Genomic DNA, 15805 nt, shown 5'->3' on the forward strand with positions numbered 1-15805 from the left:
ATACATTTTATATTGTTCAAATTATACTTGTTCAATGATCCCCGAAGTGCTCTGTGTTTTTCTTCTTTCTTCTGTATTTGGTACAATTTTGGAATGCCCTGAAAATTGCAGGGAACCCTTTAGGGATTCCCGGGGAATCCTGGTTGAAAAAAACTGCACTAAGGCATTGCTCATATATAGTTAAAGCAGCAAAACATGTGAAATCTTGTTGTTTTTAAATAAATCAGTTCTGTAGTATTAGATAATAGTTCCTTTTTTTTTTTTTTTTTGTTATTCAACTCTTAATGCCATTTTTAATAAGTTTTAAAGCACCCTTTGGTTTTTCTTTGGGTTTTAAAGCACCCGTTGATTAGCAGGCTTTAGCCCACCTCCTAAGCAGTGCAAGGGCTTTGCAACACTTTCCTGTTTGTGATAATTTGTTGCCAATGTTCCCAGCAGTTTGAGCTGTAATCTGTAAAATAGATAATGTTACCTACCCTAGTAATATAAGAATACATTGTAGCTGAGTTACACCGACTGAAGGATTAATTTGAAACTGAAAGGCAGCCATTTAGTGAACCCTGGGAAGCAGGATCTTTGCTGATTGACCACGGGAGAACGAATCGATCGGCAGCTTAGGTAACTCGTTTTCAATAAAAATAACAAAATGCTGCATATTTTAAAAGAATTTTTTTTTTTTTAAGCTGCTTGGACTGACTTTTTAAGAGCAGTTAGTGACCTTGCAGTATTTTCCATGAACAATGCGGAAATGTCAACAGAATATCAGATTGCAAAATAAAAAAAAAACAACATTCTCTTTATATGTCTTTGCCAGAGAATAGATGGTACATTTCTATAGACAAAGAATCAAGTAATGAGTCATAGCTCAGGATCAGTAAGGCACTTTTTAAAAAAAATGCATGTATGTATGTATATATTTTTCTATTTGTATGGCGCTAACAATGTACCCAGCACTTTACATAAAAGACAATAGAACACAAGGAATTAGAATACAAGTAGTGCAACTAACATAAGCAGGGCGCAAAAGATTTTACTGCCCTGTATCTGTCCACCATGGGAGGCCACTCGTCCCCCAACGGAGGCCACTCGTCCCCCAACGGAGGCCACTCGTCCCCCAACGGAGGCCACTCGTCCCCCAACGGAGGCCACTCGTCCACCATGGGAGGCCACTCGTCCACCATGGGAGGCCACTCGTCCACCACAGGGCCTATGCAGGAAAGACAGTGGCTGCTACAGAACCTCTTCTGTCAGTCACAGTGGCGGATTTCGAATTAGGCCCGGACATAGGGCGGAAGCATTTCCGCCCCCAATATGAATTTGCCGCGCTCTCGGGCCTACTGGACCTAATGGGAAGTCACTTACATGTGTCGGCCACCACCTTTCTGCCGCCCTCTATCTCCTTTAGAATCCCAGCGTCAAAAAACGGCACGGACGCCCCAAGGTGACATCACGCAGTCTCACGTTGATGACGTCCGCTGCGTCATTTGACGCTGGGATTCCAAAGTAGATAGAGGGCGGCAGAAAGGTGGCGGCCGACTCATGTAAGTGACATCCCATTGGCCCGCATGATGAATGGGATTTAAACATGCTGAAATAACAACGCTTTCTTCCCCAATATGTATCTCGGAAACCAGGGCAGTATCTCAGGTTTAAATGTCCCATCACATGGGCCAATAGGATCCCTGACATCATATGCGACTTCTGTGACAACCGCCCCTCTTTTGTAGCGGTGACGTCTGTCTGGGTTCTTCCCGACACAGTCTTCTAGGGTTAATTATACAAAAAACAGGAACATGCAAAGTATTACGTTGCTTAACTCAGGCTTCTGCCTGCTTTATTTTCATCCCAATAAGGGACTTCAGCTTTAACAGGTGTAGGCAGGAGGCATTCAGCGGTTTACTCATATCACCGTTGTAACATTTCACACACTGTCACTTTTAAGAAATAAAAACCAAATCATATAAAGAAATCCTATCCCATTCAGGGATCTAACTACACAGCAGAATCAGCCTCTCTAAGTGCTGCTGGACCAACTATCCTGGTTCCCAGCTTTAAAACAATGCCCTCTTATTTAGGGTCACTAGATACATCATAGTCTTTTAGATACAGCAATAAACATTTGTTTGTCTTATCTGTTCGTGGTAGGGAACTCGGTCCCAAGTGTCCAGGCAAATCCTCTGGTACTGTGATACTTGAAGGGGCCGTCCACCCCGAACTGGATGCAGGGGAGCAGTGAAACCCCCAGTCTCCAGGCTCTAAGAAGAGAGACTGAAAAGCAAACCTCTCTGCTCTAAATACCTGTGCTGGTGATTAGGAAAGCAGGTGAGGGAGAACTAGACACATTGTAAACTGTGGTCTGGATTCTCCATCCACCAGCCTGAGTAAATGTGAAGATATGGAATGGATCATTTTGAACTATTCCTGCACTTTCTGACCTAAAACGGGGCAGAAAGCTGCCTAACATCTTTGGACTATGTCACACTTCCTATTGGCCCATGTGCCCGGGGACTTTAAACCTCAGCTGAGATACATGCAGCCCCTAAGGAGGTAAGTATCTCAGGAAGAAAGGGGTCCCTGAGATGAAATTAACAGGTTCCACTCCAGACACCACCTGCTTCAATCCTACATGTATTAAAAAAATAACTAAAAAGGAAAGCATTCGTGCTGCTACTCTCTCCCTCTTGCCGCCCCCTTAGTAACATTTTAAATCCTTTACTCTACACCAGAGTTGAGTGCTAGACAACGGGGGCCTTTTTCTGTTCTCGTCTTTCCTTAGACCAGTGGTTTTGTCTATCCAATAGCCCCAGGCACCTCTCGCCACCTATACAGACTGTAGCAAGAGCCTTACCCTTCCCTCCCCCCTTCCCTTTTGTATTGCCCCGAGACCTGCAGCCTCTAGGTGGCGCCTTACCTGCTTACCACTTAGGGTCGGGCCTGGCGAAATATCTAAATTTAGCATAGGTTGAACTTAATGGACGTACGTCTTTTTTCAACCTTATCTACTATGTAACTATGTAACTATGATATGTAGTGAGAAGCAGATGAGTGGAGAGCCTGGAAGTAGAAAAGGGCTTTGTTGGGTGATAAGGAATTTGATGGGAAGGCAAGAGAGGGATTTAAGGAGGTGAGCAGACACGTTCTGGGAGAAAGTGAAGTGATTGTAGCTGCAGCTGTTAGTAGTAGGTTACAATAATGATGATGGGAGGGAATAAGGACACAGTAGAGTTGTTGCAGTAGATCAACAGAGGAAAGAACAGATCTTATCGTCGTCATGGCGGAAGAAGCGACAAGTTTTAGATAGGTCATGAATGTGAATATATTTTATCAGAGGCTTTATAGAAGTCTATGCGCACTACACCGAAATCAATGACAGGTCAATGACTTAGGCTAAGGTCATACAGCCTTCACCCACGCGGAGGCGTGCAAAGGCTGTGACGTCACCCGCGTGAAGCAAGAGTGTTTTCTGTCCATGGTAGACGTGCCGTGGGGGGCATGACAGAGCTGGTTCACCCTCATTGGGCAAACCGCTCACATGACCTGGCTGTCGCACCGAAAAATCAGTTTAAACTGATTTTTCGCGCAACGTGCGCCCCTCAGTGCCATCTACGCGGTTTAGGGGCGCGATCAATGCCTGGGGGCATTGTGATCACACCCCGTGCGGACACCTCCACGCGGTCTGCAGCAGTATGGACCTGCCCTTATGATTCTCAGTCACTGAAAGTCTGTATTAGCATTACATAGAATTAAATGTCACTCTTTGGGTTGTTCTAATTATATGGCTTTATTTTTTACAAGAAACCAGAAATCTTACAACGTTTGGGTCATTAACAGCTGTTGGTGTGGTCTTAGTAACAAATACTGGACACAGGCACATCACACGGCACATTGTGACAACAGCACATTGTGACATGACCACAGCACACAGTGACATGCCCACTGAGATAGCGCACAATAGCACATTACATCACACAGCACATTGTGACATGCCCACTGAGACCGCACACAGCACACGTGGAACTTTAGTGCAGCCGACTCCATTTCCGGGGGGGAAGATATTATGCAATGCACCATTAGCAGAGCCGCTGCTTTTGGTTTCACTTCCTGGATCGGGCAGTGTCATCAAGCCGGTGAGTGTCGGTTACCTGTCCCGCTGTGGGGGGGGTTCCTCCCGCTCTCCCTCCGCCCGGTACAGGCGGGCGTGCTTCGGTTCTCCCTCCGCCCGGGTACAGACAAGCGTGCTTCGGTTCTCAGCCGCGCGGGAGACCTCAGAGCCGGGCTGGGGGGCGCTTAGCATCGGGGGGAAGGTCATAGGGATGCGGGGACAGAGTCCCAGGCTGGGCCCATGTGACCGCCAGGGGAGGCACGAGACTCTGCGGCTGCACATAGTGGTACTGATCCATGCAGCCCGCAGCCCTGTGATCCTACGCAGGGACACAGCCGCACTGCAGCTACACAATCACACTATTACAAACTGCCGATTACCTTAGTAACAGCAGCCTATTTACTATATTAAAAGGACCATATTAGAAGTACCTTATAATATTACTCCTTATAATATTACTCCTTATATTATTACTCCTTTCGCCAGCAGCACGTGGCTTTTGGGAAGCGAGGAGCCATGCTCCAGCTGCGAAATCTTGAAGGATAAAGTAGCCACCGTTAAAGTGAGTAGGTGGCCCTGTGCTTCATTATAACACTGTGACCGCCACATGCTGCTGGAGTAGGGAGACGTGAAGCAAGCAAGAAGTGGCACGTTATGTTGGTTGCCCCACAGTGCTGTGCTAGCAGAAGTGCATGCAATCCACCTCATCATTGGCCATATCTGAAATCACCGTAGCTCTCCAGGGGCAGTCCTGCCTAGGGAAAGTGATTCAAGGACAGCTGCATGTTTAGCCAAGTTACATGTTGCTGGTTGACACCTTTTTTAATGCACGAGTTTCTGTGTTTAATTTATTTCATGGTAAACAGCCTTTAATGTCGGTGATTAGGATGGTCAGTCCGCAACTAGGAGGTGAATTGCTGTTTATTTTATCATTGTTTGTTTGAAGAGTAATTATGAATCCTTTACCATACAGGTAAAGATATCCCTATGAATGAATTCACTAGGCCCGGAGAAGAGGCATACTCCATTTTATTGTTCGAATACAGATAAATAAGCTACTTTAAGGGTTATGAATCTTTCTAGCGAAGCAGATTACACTAAGGGTCTTTTCTATGTATGGCGAGGAGTCTGTTATGGCTGTTGCAGACAAAGATCCTATTGTCTGCAATGGGTATTTTCTGCCAAACTGTCCTAAGAGCCGCTTTACCATACATAGAATTATCCCCCAACTCGTTTACAAACATATTGATCTGTTACACCATCAAAGTAAGATTCCTGTTGCTGCCCTTTGGGATGTTGGACCATCGAGTTCCCGGCTTCACACTGCAGAGCCAACAACCATAAAACAGCCACACTTGAGTTGGTTTGCTAACTGTACCTAAACATCTGTAGGCGGTGCATACAGAAAATAAAAGGTCACAGAGGGCCTTATTCACAATGCTAAGCTAATTGTTGCTTGAGCAACCCAGATTTAATGTTTAACTCGGAGATATTGAGATCCTAATTAACAACATGTAATACTTAAAACATTACAAATTGCAGACAAGGTATATTGGCTAAAGCTTTGCTTTATCGTTTTAACAATAGTATTAGTTGCTGAGTTACTATTTCTTTTAAACTCATCCATCTGTCCCAATAACACCTGATCTAATCAAAATCATTCCTGTCCAATAAAGTCACCACCAGAGAGCCTTGCTGTTCACTTTCGCTGGGTGTGAGAGGGGTAGGTGCCACCTTCCTTTTATTCACTAGCTGAAATGAAACTTATCTTTTTCCCTCAGTGGCTCCTCCTTCCCAGGTTTTAAGCCCGCCCTCCCCACTTCCCAAGTTAGTAGGTCCTTTCATTCTACTGGATATAGATCCAATGTTGGTCTTTCTCCCTCCTAATAGAGGTAAATTAGAATTGTAATCCTAATAGAGGTATATTAGTATTTTATCTGGTAGTGCTAGGACTTGCGAACAGGGTCTGCCTTGTCGTGGCTCACAGGCTTACACTGCTTTGGCCAAAGGATTAAACTAAATGACCCTTTTTCAAGAGAATATATAAGTATTTTACTGTGTATTTTTGTCATGTTGGATGTAGCATTGGGCTTCTCTGTCGCCTGTTGTATACCTATGCCACGCTCAATAGCACTCCTTTTTGACACTTCTATACATATATTTCGTGGGGGCTCAGGGGTTCCCAAAAAGAGTATATTGTGTTTCACTCCACAAATGCCCCAGCTGTGGATTTTGGATAATTTCCCATCCCTCCTGCTCCACCAACAGCCTACCGCTCCCCCCTTTCCACCCTGCTCAAACTAACACGAAGTGAGTAATGCATTTGAAATTTGATTTGGTTATACAATTTACTGGGGGATTCCCTGGAAATCATCTGTCGGAGATGGTGTAGTGATTGCTTTAACCTATACTACTAACCAGGTATACAAAGTACGTTATGGTGAGTAAACAAGTGACGACAACCCTCCACCGTACAGCAAGTCAAAAAAAAAGCTGTGTGTGCTGTGCACGCGCATAGTAAGTGAAACTTCTTTGACTTTTGTCACAGAAATTGTGTTTGTGATGTTTTAATTAAAAATCAAAATACAATTTCATTGACAAAACGCAAATAAATTTTGACTTTGAAGGTGCGTGCTCGGCACACATCCCCTGTATTAGCTATTTGCACTAGGTGTGAATTCCTCGTGCGTGTGACTGTGTGTGCGTGCGTGTGACTGTGTGCGTGCGTGTGACTGTGTGTGTGTGTGACTGTGACTGTGTGTGTGCATGTGTGACTGTGTGCGTGCATGTGTGACTCTGTGTGCGTGCATGTGTGATGTATGCGCACCCCCCTGCACTTCGCATATGCCCCTGCACCTCACATCACCTGCACCTCACATCACCCCCCTGCACCTCACATCACCCCCCTGCACCTCACGTCACCCCCCTGCACCTCAGGTCACCCCCCTGCACCTCATGTCACCCCCCTGCACCTCACATCACCCCCCTGCACCTCACATCACCCCCCGGCACCTCACATTAACCCCCTACACCTCCTCACCTCACATCACCCCCCGGCACCTCACATCACCCCCCTTCACCCCCTCACATCACCCCCCTTCACCTCCTCACCTCCCCTCACCCCCTACAACTCCCCTCACCCCCTGCACCTCCGATCACCCCCTGCACCCCCCTGCACCTCACATCACCCCCTGCCCCTCACATCACCCCCCTTCACCTCCTCACATCACCCCCCTTCATCTCTTCACATCACCCCCCTTCACCCCCTCACATCACCTAACGGCGCCGCTGCCAGACGCTTCTGCGCATGCGTGGCATCCGACAGGGTCGCCATGACTACTGCGCATGCGCGGCGCGGGCTGCACAGAGGTTGACGGCAGCTGAACAGCTCCCCTGTACGCGAGTGAGCCCAGCGGGGAGAGCTCTGTCTGAGTCTCCCGCCCGGCGGCAGAGGAGTCTCCAGCCCGTGTATCCGCGGAGGTATGTGTATGTAATTATATGTGTTTGTTTGTGTCATTGTGTTTGAGTGTTTGCTCCGGGGGCAGGGGGACTTGGTTATCGTTGGGTTATCATCTTGAGCATAGCCTGTAGTGCGGAGGTATGTGTATGTAATTATGTGTGTTTGTTTGTGTCAGTGTGTTTGAGTGTGTTTGCTCCGGGGGCAGGGGGACTTGCAGGGTGACAGAGGAGTGTCCAGCCCCGCGGCAAAGGAGTCTCCCGCCCCGCGGCAGAGGAGTTTCCCGCCCGGCGGCAGAGGAGGGGCAGGGGGACTTGCAGGGTGACAGAGGAGTCTGTATGCTTCTGACATAAGAGGAGGAATAACAGCGGTGGGACCGGAGCAGCTTCAGACAGCTGACGGAGTTCCCCCACCAGCGCCTGACGTCACTGGGACGTATAGTAGCGTTAGGAGCGGCGCCGGCGGCTATCGCTGCCGCCGCATATGTCTGCGGCCGTGTGGGGGGAGCGGGGGCCATTAGGAGCGGCGCCGGCGGCTATCGCCGCCGCCGCCGCATCTGATTTGTGGAGCGGGTATGATGTCAGTGTTGGGGTCGGGCTGAGCCAGAACACAGCCCGGCCTCAACTGCCAGCACTGACGTCACATCCGTTTCATTTCTGTCTCCACAATTCTTTTTTGCCCCAGTTTGAATGAGGTGCCACTAAGGAAGTTTCACTTCATAAACACTTATCAGGACATGCACTAATCTTAGGTTCACAATCTCTGCATGCAATGCTTCCACTGCAGCCAGGGATTTTGGGTAATGACATGCAAATGAGCACTCTGTGTAACTTTTTGCTTCTTAATCCATTTTAACATGGATCTTTATAATTGTATTCCTGCTGTGTTCAGTTTTTCAGCACAGCCTGGGTTAAAAAAAAACCCACATAAACTGAATGCTCATTTGCATGTCATTCATTACCCAGAATCCCTGGCTGCAGTGGTAGCATGGTATGCGGAGTAATTATGGTGAAAAGCAGATTTGTGGACCGGTCTGAGATCTGAATGTGCTCATAAGTGGTACCTGTGCTACTAAAACTGCAGCTAAATTTCATCTGGCCACCAGGTGGCACACAAGTCTAGTTATAGGCAAACTGAAGCACATCACGACTACACATTGTACTGATTATAAAGACCTCCCATATCTCTTATTTTAACATTTGTGTCCAAAAACTGAATTTATCCACTGGGTATACATAAAATGTGCTGTATAATTTTTGGTTGTTGTATCAGTTGTTTTATTATCTAGATCCCTGTTTTTCTACAGGGGTTCCTAGGAACCATTGGGTTCCCTGGCCATCCCTATAGGGTTCCCTGCAATTTTGAGTTGATTTAAAAATTGCACCAAATACAGAAGAATTTACAATGCATCTGATCTCAGATGCGCTATTAGAGAGGGTTGGGGTCCCACAGAATTTCATGATACAATTATAGGGTTCTTTAACCAAAAAAAGGTTAGGAACCACTGATCTAGATACAAATTAAAGTCAGAATTCTTTGTCTAGAACACCAGTAGCCAACTCCAGTCCTCAAGATCACACAACAGGTCCGGTTTTCCTGATATCCCTGCTGCAGCACAGGTGGCTCAGTCCAACAAGCAATTTCAATTGTCCCTTCTGTTATTTTAACCCTTTGAGTGCAGGACGACTGGCAGCACTCATCCACGTTAATGTATCACTTAGTGTAGCCATCACGTGATGGAAGGAAGGGACCTCAGGACGTGACTGGAATTGGAAGATATTCGGCTTCTGTTCCGATTACTTGGGAAACAATAGTTTCTAGTATAACGTACCTCGTACGTCATAGGGCCCCTAGAGTGCCAGCTGTCTTGACTTGCATGGTACTTCGTATGGCACTCAAAGGGTAAAAATAAATCATTTGACTTTGTAAACTGTATGTATACCACAAAGTGGGAATAATCGGATGTTTGGGGACTTTAATTCGTGGCCAGTCCAACCCATTATGATCCACCACTACCAGCGGTCTGCTCTTTTTAAGGGAGCATGTTTGGGGCAAAACGCCACAATTATGATTGATCAGCTAATGTTTTCTGTGTTGTAGAACATCAAGCTTGTTGGCGGGGAATAATCAGACCCAGGATTGCTTTGCAATGAGATGTCAGGATGCTCTTAATTTGCACAATTGATTTATATTTTATTCCCCATCCCAAACACTGGTATCCCAAGCCAAGCCAGTGTCATTAAAAGCTCACACCCAACACCTGCAGGAACTCTACCCGTGAAATGGTTGGCTAATAACAAGCAAATTTGCAACCTAAAAGCAGTCGTTATAAAGATAAGATGTAGGTATGCTTTCCAGTGCATGGTGTTTGAAAAATACAGTGCATTCACTGCTATCATTAAATGTACCTGTACTTCTCCTCTAGAAAATGGTCCACGCAGAAGCCTTCTCTCGTCCCCTGAGCCGGAATGAGGTAGTCGGCCTAATATTCCGCTTGACAATCTTTGGTGCAGTCACCTATTTTACCATTAAATGGATGGTAGATGCCATAGACCCAACTAGAAAACAGAAACTCGAAGCCCAGAAACAGGTATGAGTATTTCTTTTTAGAATTGCGTTAAGAATGACTGGAGAACTGTAGTGACTTAGGTTTTTGTTGTTGTTAAGCTGTGACGGTACCAATCTCGGTACTCTCTCACAGAAACGCTCATTGAAGTCAATGGGCGTTTCCATGCAATGGTATCCTGATCGGCACTATCGCAGTTTAAGCACTAACTCCCATAGTGTCTCTTTCATAGGGGATAAGTCTTTAAAGTGCGATGGTGCTAATCTTGCATTGCCACACAAACTCCCATTAAAGTGTGTGGGAGATACCGTGCAGTGGCGCCTTATCTGCAGTACTGCACATTAATAACACCCAGAGCCAAATGTTTGTGACCGAAAGATAGTGACTTGCCCAAGAGTCTTGTGTATTAGTGCAATTAGTTCAACCAATAAGAATAGTTCATTCAACAAAGCTCCCCAACCTCCATGCGTCCAGCAGAGCCACCTGGTGCACACAACTTTAAAGAATGGACCACTCTGATTGGCTCAGGCAATCACTGGCACGCTTGTATATCCATTGAACTTTGAAAGCCGCTCTCAGGAATAGTTCACCCACCCTGTATTGCTGGCACATCTGGCAGCAAAGTGGTAAGTGTGTTGTGTGCTTTCTCAAATGGTCGTGGAGTGGCAACATAATGAGACGGTCTTCGAACCTCTGCTCTGTTTCCCAGGCCGAGAAGCTGATGAAGCAGATTGGTGTGACCAACGTGAAGCTCACAGAGTATGAGATGAGTATCGCCGCCCATCTAGTTGACCCGCTCAGCATGCTGGTAAGAGATCCTTCATCACAGCTGCCGGGCACAGCTTGGGTACAGCGCCAGTACTGGGGGAAACCTTATGTGGGTGGAGTTTATTGGGTAGAACCGGAGAGTTCGTTACGGAGCCCTTAGAACATAGTTTAATGTCGTATCCAGAAAGTATGTGTAAGGCGCACTCACACTCCCACAATGTACTTTTATGTCTGCAGTGCTTGTTCCTATTATGTCTCCCATTACTGTGTCGCGTGTATTACTGCTGTAACGCGCTGGGTACATGGATGGCATTATACATATAACGATATACTTGCATACATATTTGTCACCGTTTTTAAGGCAACACATTCCCTCAAACCCTCTATGAATTTAACACATATAATGTTTTTATCTTGCTGCCTAATCTTGTCCTAAAAAACCCCATAAAAACAAGATTTTCTTCCTCTCTAACTTCTGAGGTTAGCACGGGAACCTTTAGGCTGCGTGTATAGCGACAGCGACTCACGGTCGCGCCAAAACAAATGTATTGCCGCCGTTGCGTGCGCTTATAGTAAGCGCGATGGCTTTGTCACGGTCGCTGGAAGTCAAGTCAATTTGATTTTTCCAGCAACCGCAGTGTGACGTCACCGTCGCGGCGACGGCACTATTAGCGCAGCCTTAGGCCCTGTCTATAGTGCCGTCGTTAGCGACGGCGGGTGAAGTCGCCGTCGCTTCCGGCGAAAGTTATGTTTTACCGGGTGGCGGGATTCCGGCAATTTGATTGGTTCAAGGGCTGTCACGTGACGCGATGGCCCTTGAAAAATCAAATTTTGCCGGCTTCAGGTTTTCGCGGCGTCGCTCCGTCGGTTGTAGTGCACGCGGCGGCAGCAATGTATTTGTTTTCAGGCGACGTCGCGTCGCCGGCACTATAAGCGCGGCCTTAGACTGCACTGGACTCTGGGGAGAGCTCCATTTTAATCTCCAGGACCCCTAATATTTTAATGCTTTAGTGCAGGAGCGGCCAACGCCAGTCCTCAAGTGCCACCAACAGGTCAGGTTTGAATGACTTCCCTGCTTCAGGTGGCTCAATCCTTGTCATTGATTGAGCCACCTGTGCTGAAGCAGGGATATCCTTTAAACCTGACCTGTTGGTGGACTGGAGCTTGCCATCCCTGCTTTATTGGAAAAGTCTTCTGTTTAGAAAGTAATTAGGATGCCAACAGCCCAAAACCTAACATTGAAGAACAACAAGTTTCTGATCAGAATGAATTTATGTGAAAAGTATTTGAATCTGAAGAATCCATTGATACATTTAAAAATACTATTTAGTTGCCTGCCACACGCATAGATAATGATGGGTGCGTAGCCACGTTCCATAGCTGTACCTAATGAAGAATATTGAAAGGTTGTAACATAAACAATTATTTGGTCAAATAAAAGGTACTATACACCTACTCCCTCTCCCTCCTCTGTTATTTTAGCACGTTACAAGCATAGTATTACATGCATTGGTAAGCTGAACAGTTTGTCAGTGACCTTAGAACAGCGGTGCGCAAGCTGGGGGGCGCTAGATTTTCTGGGGGGGGGGTTACTGCAGTAATAGAGGTCCTGCGCTCTCCCCCCAAGCATTTAAATTAAATGCCGGGGGACCGCGCAAGGCCTCTATAACACACTTACCTTCCCTTTCAGCGATGCATCGTCCTGGTAACCCGGCGTGAATTGACGCCGCGGGATGCTGTCACGTTACCATGGCGACGTGACATCACATGACCCCACGCCTCATTTGGCGCCGGGGTCGAACGGGGAGGGGGGGCGTGAGGCGTGGAGGAGAGCAGGCAGGGGTGCGCACGGGGGAAAGTTTGCGCACCCCTGCCTTAGAAGTTAGGTTTAAGCATTCTGAAATCCCACAAGAGATACCATCACAAATCACAACGGGCAGATCATCTCACCCTGCTAACTTAAAATGGAAAAACAAAGACAAATGTGGAGTGAGCAGGTTTTACAGGCCACAGGGGTCGGACTTTCAGAACATTGAAAAGTGTGTGTATATTGTATGCGAGAAACCTGTTGAAGTAAATGATCCTTTTGAGTCACTGATGAAATGTTTGCCATTTCTTCCCCCACTCGGAAGAAAACATTTCATTTTTGATCAGGCAGCCTTCAAAAAAACATTCGACACGTCCTATAAAAGTTATCTTTCTAGTCTTGTGTTGCGATCTAAAGCATACTGTAGTTCATGCTAAGAAGCACTTGATTAAACGTTATTAAAAATGCTTTTTAAAAGCATACAGTTGTATTTGATCAGCCATTTTTTTCTAAAAGGGACAATCCCTCCTAGGACCAAAGTGAACTATTCCCAGTGACCTGTTTAAGGAGTCTCACCTGGGTAATTAATGCTTTTATTACCCTAATCTGACACCTATACGTATTGTTAGTTGTTTTTACAACTTCATTTTTATTGATGTTTTTCCAAATGAGGTATGGGGAGGGGCTGTGGTCCAATGTAAGAATGCATATCTAGATAGTCCTGGGGCGTATTCATGATTTCCCAGTAACAGATTCTTCAGGGACTCCTTAAAAGCCAGGTTGTATATACATTTTTGAGCTTCTGCCACAGTTTAAAAAAATGAGAGATTGTAGGTAACGAATTCTTGATGGCTGTTCTGCCCTGGGAGGGGGAATGGGGGGGGGGGGGGGGGTGGGAAGCCATATGATCATATCCAGTTTCACCGGATGGACCACGGTGGCTTCGAGCGTGACCCATCTCCATAGTTCTTGATTAGCATGGCCATAGCACCAGCTGCCATGTTTGGTGCTGCTGTTAAAATATCAGGTTAGGCAGGGCAGAGCAAAGCCCCCTACTCTTGAGTGATGGGTTAGTGTATTTACTTATTCTGGTTCGTTTCATGTTCCAGATAAGTGTCAGGATGTGTGGCTGAAGCTGTGAATGTCTTTTTGTATAATGGGAATGCGTAGGGTCTGGAACAAGTAAAGCAGCAGAGGGCAGTAAATTCATTTTTACAGATTGTACTTTCCCAATCCAGGAAATGTTCAAGTTTTGTCCAAATTTGGAAGTCTGCGTGGAGGGTTTGCCATAATTTGGGGTTGTTAGCTTGATATGTGGTCTTGTAGTCCTTGGTGAGGAAAATTCCGAGATATTTTATTGCTTTAGGTTGCCACCGGAAGTCGAAATTTAGTGTAAAGAATCTTCCCATACAAAAGAAATGTAGTTCTAGCAATTTGAACATTTCATGTTGAAGATTTATATTACGTGCCTCAGACTTACTATTGTTTATCTTATCCCGATATTTTGTTAAATGGGGAACTAAACACATTTGGAAGAGAGGTGAGAGCTTTGGATAGTGTTTGAATGACATCGTCAACGAATAGGGCCATCTTGCATTCTTGGGTCCCGGCCCGGATCACCTTAATATTTATACTATGCCGCCTGCATCTCCCCACACAGGGAAAATAGAAGAAGGGAGAGCGGACACTCCTGTTGTGTGTCGCTTTCTATTGAGAATGCTTCAGATAGGAAGCCTTTGCAGATCATTTGATTTGTGTAATTGGAGAGGATTGCTTTCAAGAATGCACCTTCAAACCCAAATGTTGTTAGTACTATTGCATGTAAGACCAGTCAACACGGTCAAAAGCCGCCTCTGCATGGAGGCTGAGCAACATGGCAGGTATATTGTTTTTTTTACGCTAAGGCCAACAATAATTCTCCTAATATTATCGTCCGCTCGATGACCCATTACGAATCCGGCTTGATCGGTGTGGATTAAGGTGGGGAGGACCCCATTCAATCTGTTGGCCAAGATCTTAGAAAATATTTTCAAAGCTGAATTTATAGGTGAGATCAGGCGGTAGCTTCCAGAGCACACTGGGTATTTGCTCTCCTTATGAATAAGTCAAATTGATGCTTGTAACATGGATGGCAGGAACAAGGCGATGTGAAACACAAATCGAACAATTTTAGTAAAGAAGGGGAAAGCATTAGAGGGAAAAAAAATGTGTGTGTGGTGTGTGGTGTGTGGTGTGTGGTGTGTGGTGTGTGGTGTGTGGTGTGTGTGTGTCATATAAAAAGATTACTTGTGAGCATATTCACGTCTTAGACAGGTCTGCAACCCTGCCTTTCACCATTATCACCTAGCATACAGTGCTTCCACTGCAGCAAGGGATTCTGGGAAATGACATGCAAATGAGTACACAGTGCCACCTTTTGTCTTAAATCCATTATATATATATGTCCTGTACGTATTTTCAAATTGTTTTATTGTAACTTTGACTTGGGAGGAGTTTCATTTCCTCTGCTTTCTCCCTTCTGTGTGATCAGCAAGTGCTTGTACAGCCAGAGTTCCCCCTCGCTATCATGTGATAAGGGTTTCTGAGGAGTAGAAAACATTTGATTGACAAACACTTCCCCATTCTGAGGCTGCTGAGATATTCAACTGGCTGACTGTGGCATTTCACCTTTTTAAAGAGGTGGAAAAAACATATAGGATTTTGCTGCTTCAAATGGACATGTTAATTCCCAACTGGAGACTTGTCTTGAAGTTCTGAAATGACCATCAACAAACAAACACTCAGACTTGTTTGCACTTCAGCAGAACATGCTATTTATTGTTGGCTAATAGAATATCTTTATCTTCTGACCTGTTCTCATTCTCAGGTAAAATGGAAAGACATTGCAGGCTTGGATGATGTGATCACCGATCTCAAGGATACTGTCATTCTCCCAATAAGGAAGAAGCATTTATTTGAGAACTCCAGGCTGCTGCAGCCTCCTAAAGGTATCAACCAGTTATCTTAGGACCACAGCTCTGCAGCCTTTCTGACACTGTGAGAGAGATGTAGACGCAGTCCCAAAATATACAGTACATACCTATACTTTTGTTTCTTCATTACAAT

At 45.8% G+C, this 15805-nt stretch overlaps 1 protein-coding gene across 3 annotated transcripts in view; it reads left to right on the forward strand.

Annotated features, from left to right (window-relative positions):
* Positions 1–3997: 3997 nt before the first annotated feature.
* ATAD1 (ATPase family AAA domain containing 1) overlaps positions 3998–15805 on the forward strand; it is a 28290-nt gene continuing 16482 nt past the window's right edge. Inside the window, exons 1-4 of one of the 3 annotated variants that reach the window (XM_075612901.1) lie at positions 3998–4127; positions 9985–10149; positions 10835–10933; positions 15567–15687. In XM_075612901.1, coding sequence (XP_075469016.1) covers positions 9988–10149; positions 10835–10933; positions 15567–15687 — 382 coding nt within the window. In that variant the 5' untranslated portion in view covers positions 3998–4127; positions 9985–9987. Of the gene's footprint in view, positions 4128–4607; positions 4665–4881; positions 5012–9984; positions 10150–10834; positions 10934–15566; positions 15688–15805 lie in introns of those variants that run through there. The other 2 variants (XM_075612902.1, XM_075612903.1) reach the window with 2 other exon arrangements.

The sequence above is a fragment of the Ascaphus truei genome, chromosome 8 (genome assembly GCF_040206685.1).
Source record: "Ascaphus truei isolate aAscTru1 chromosome 8, aAscTru1.hap1, whole genome shotgun sequence".
Lineage (NCBI taxonomy): Eukaryota > Metazoa > Chordata > Amphibia > Anura > Ascaphidae > Ascaphus > Ascaphus truei.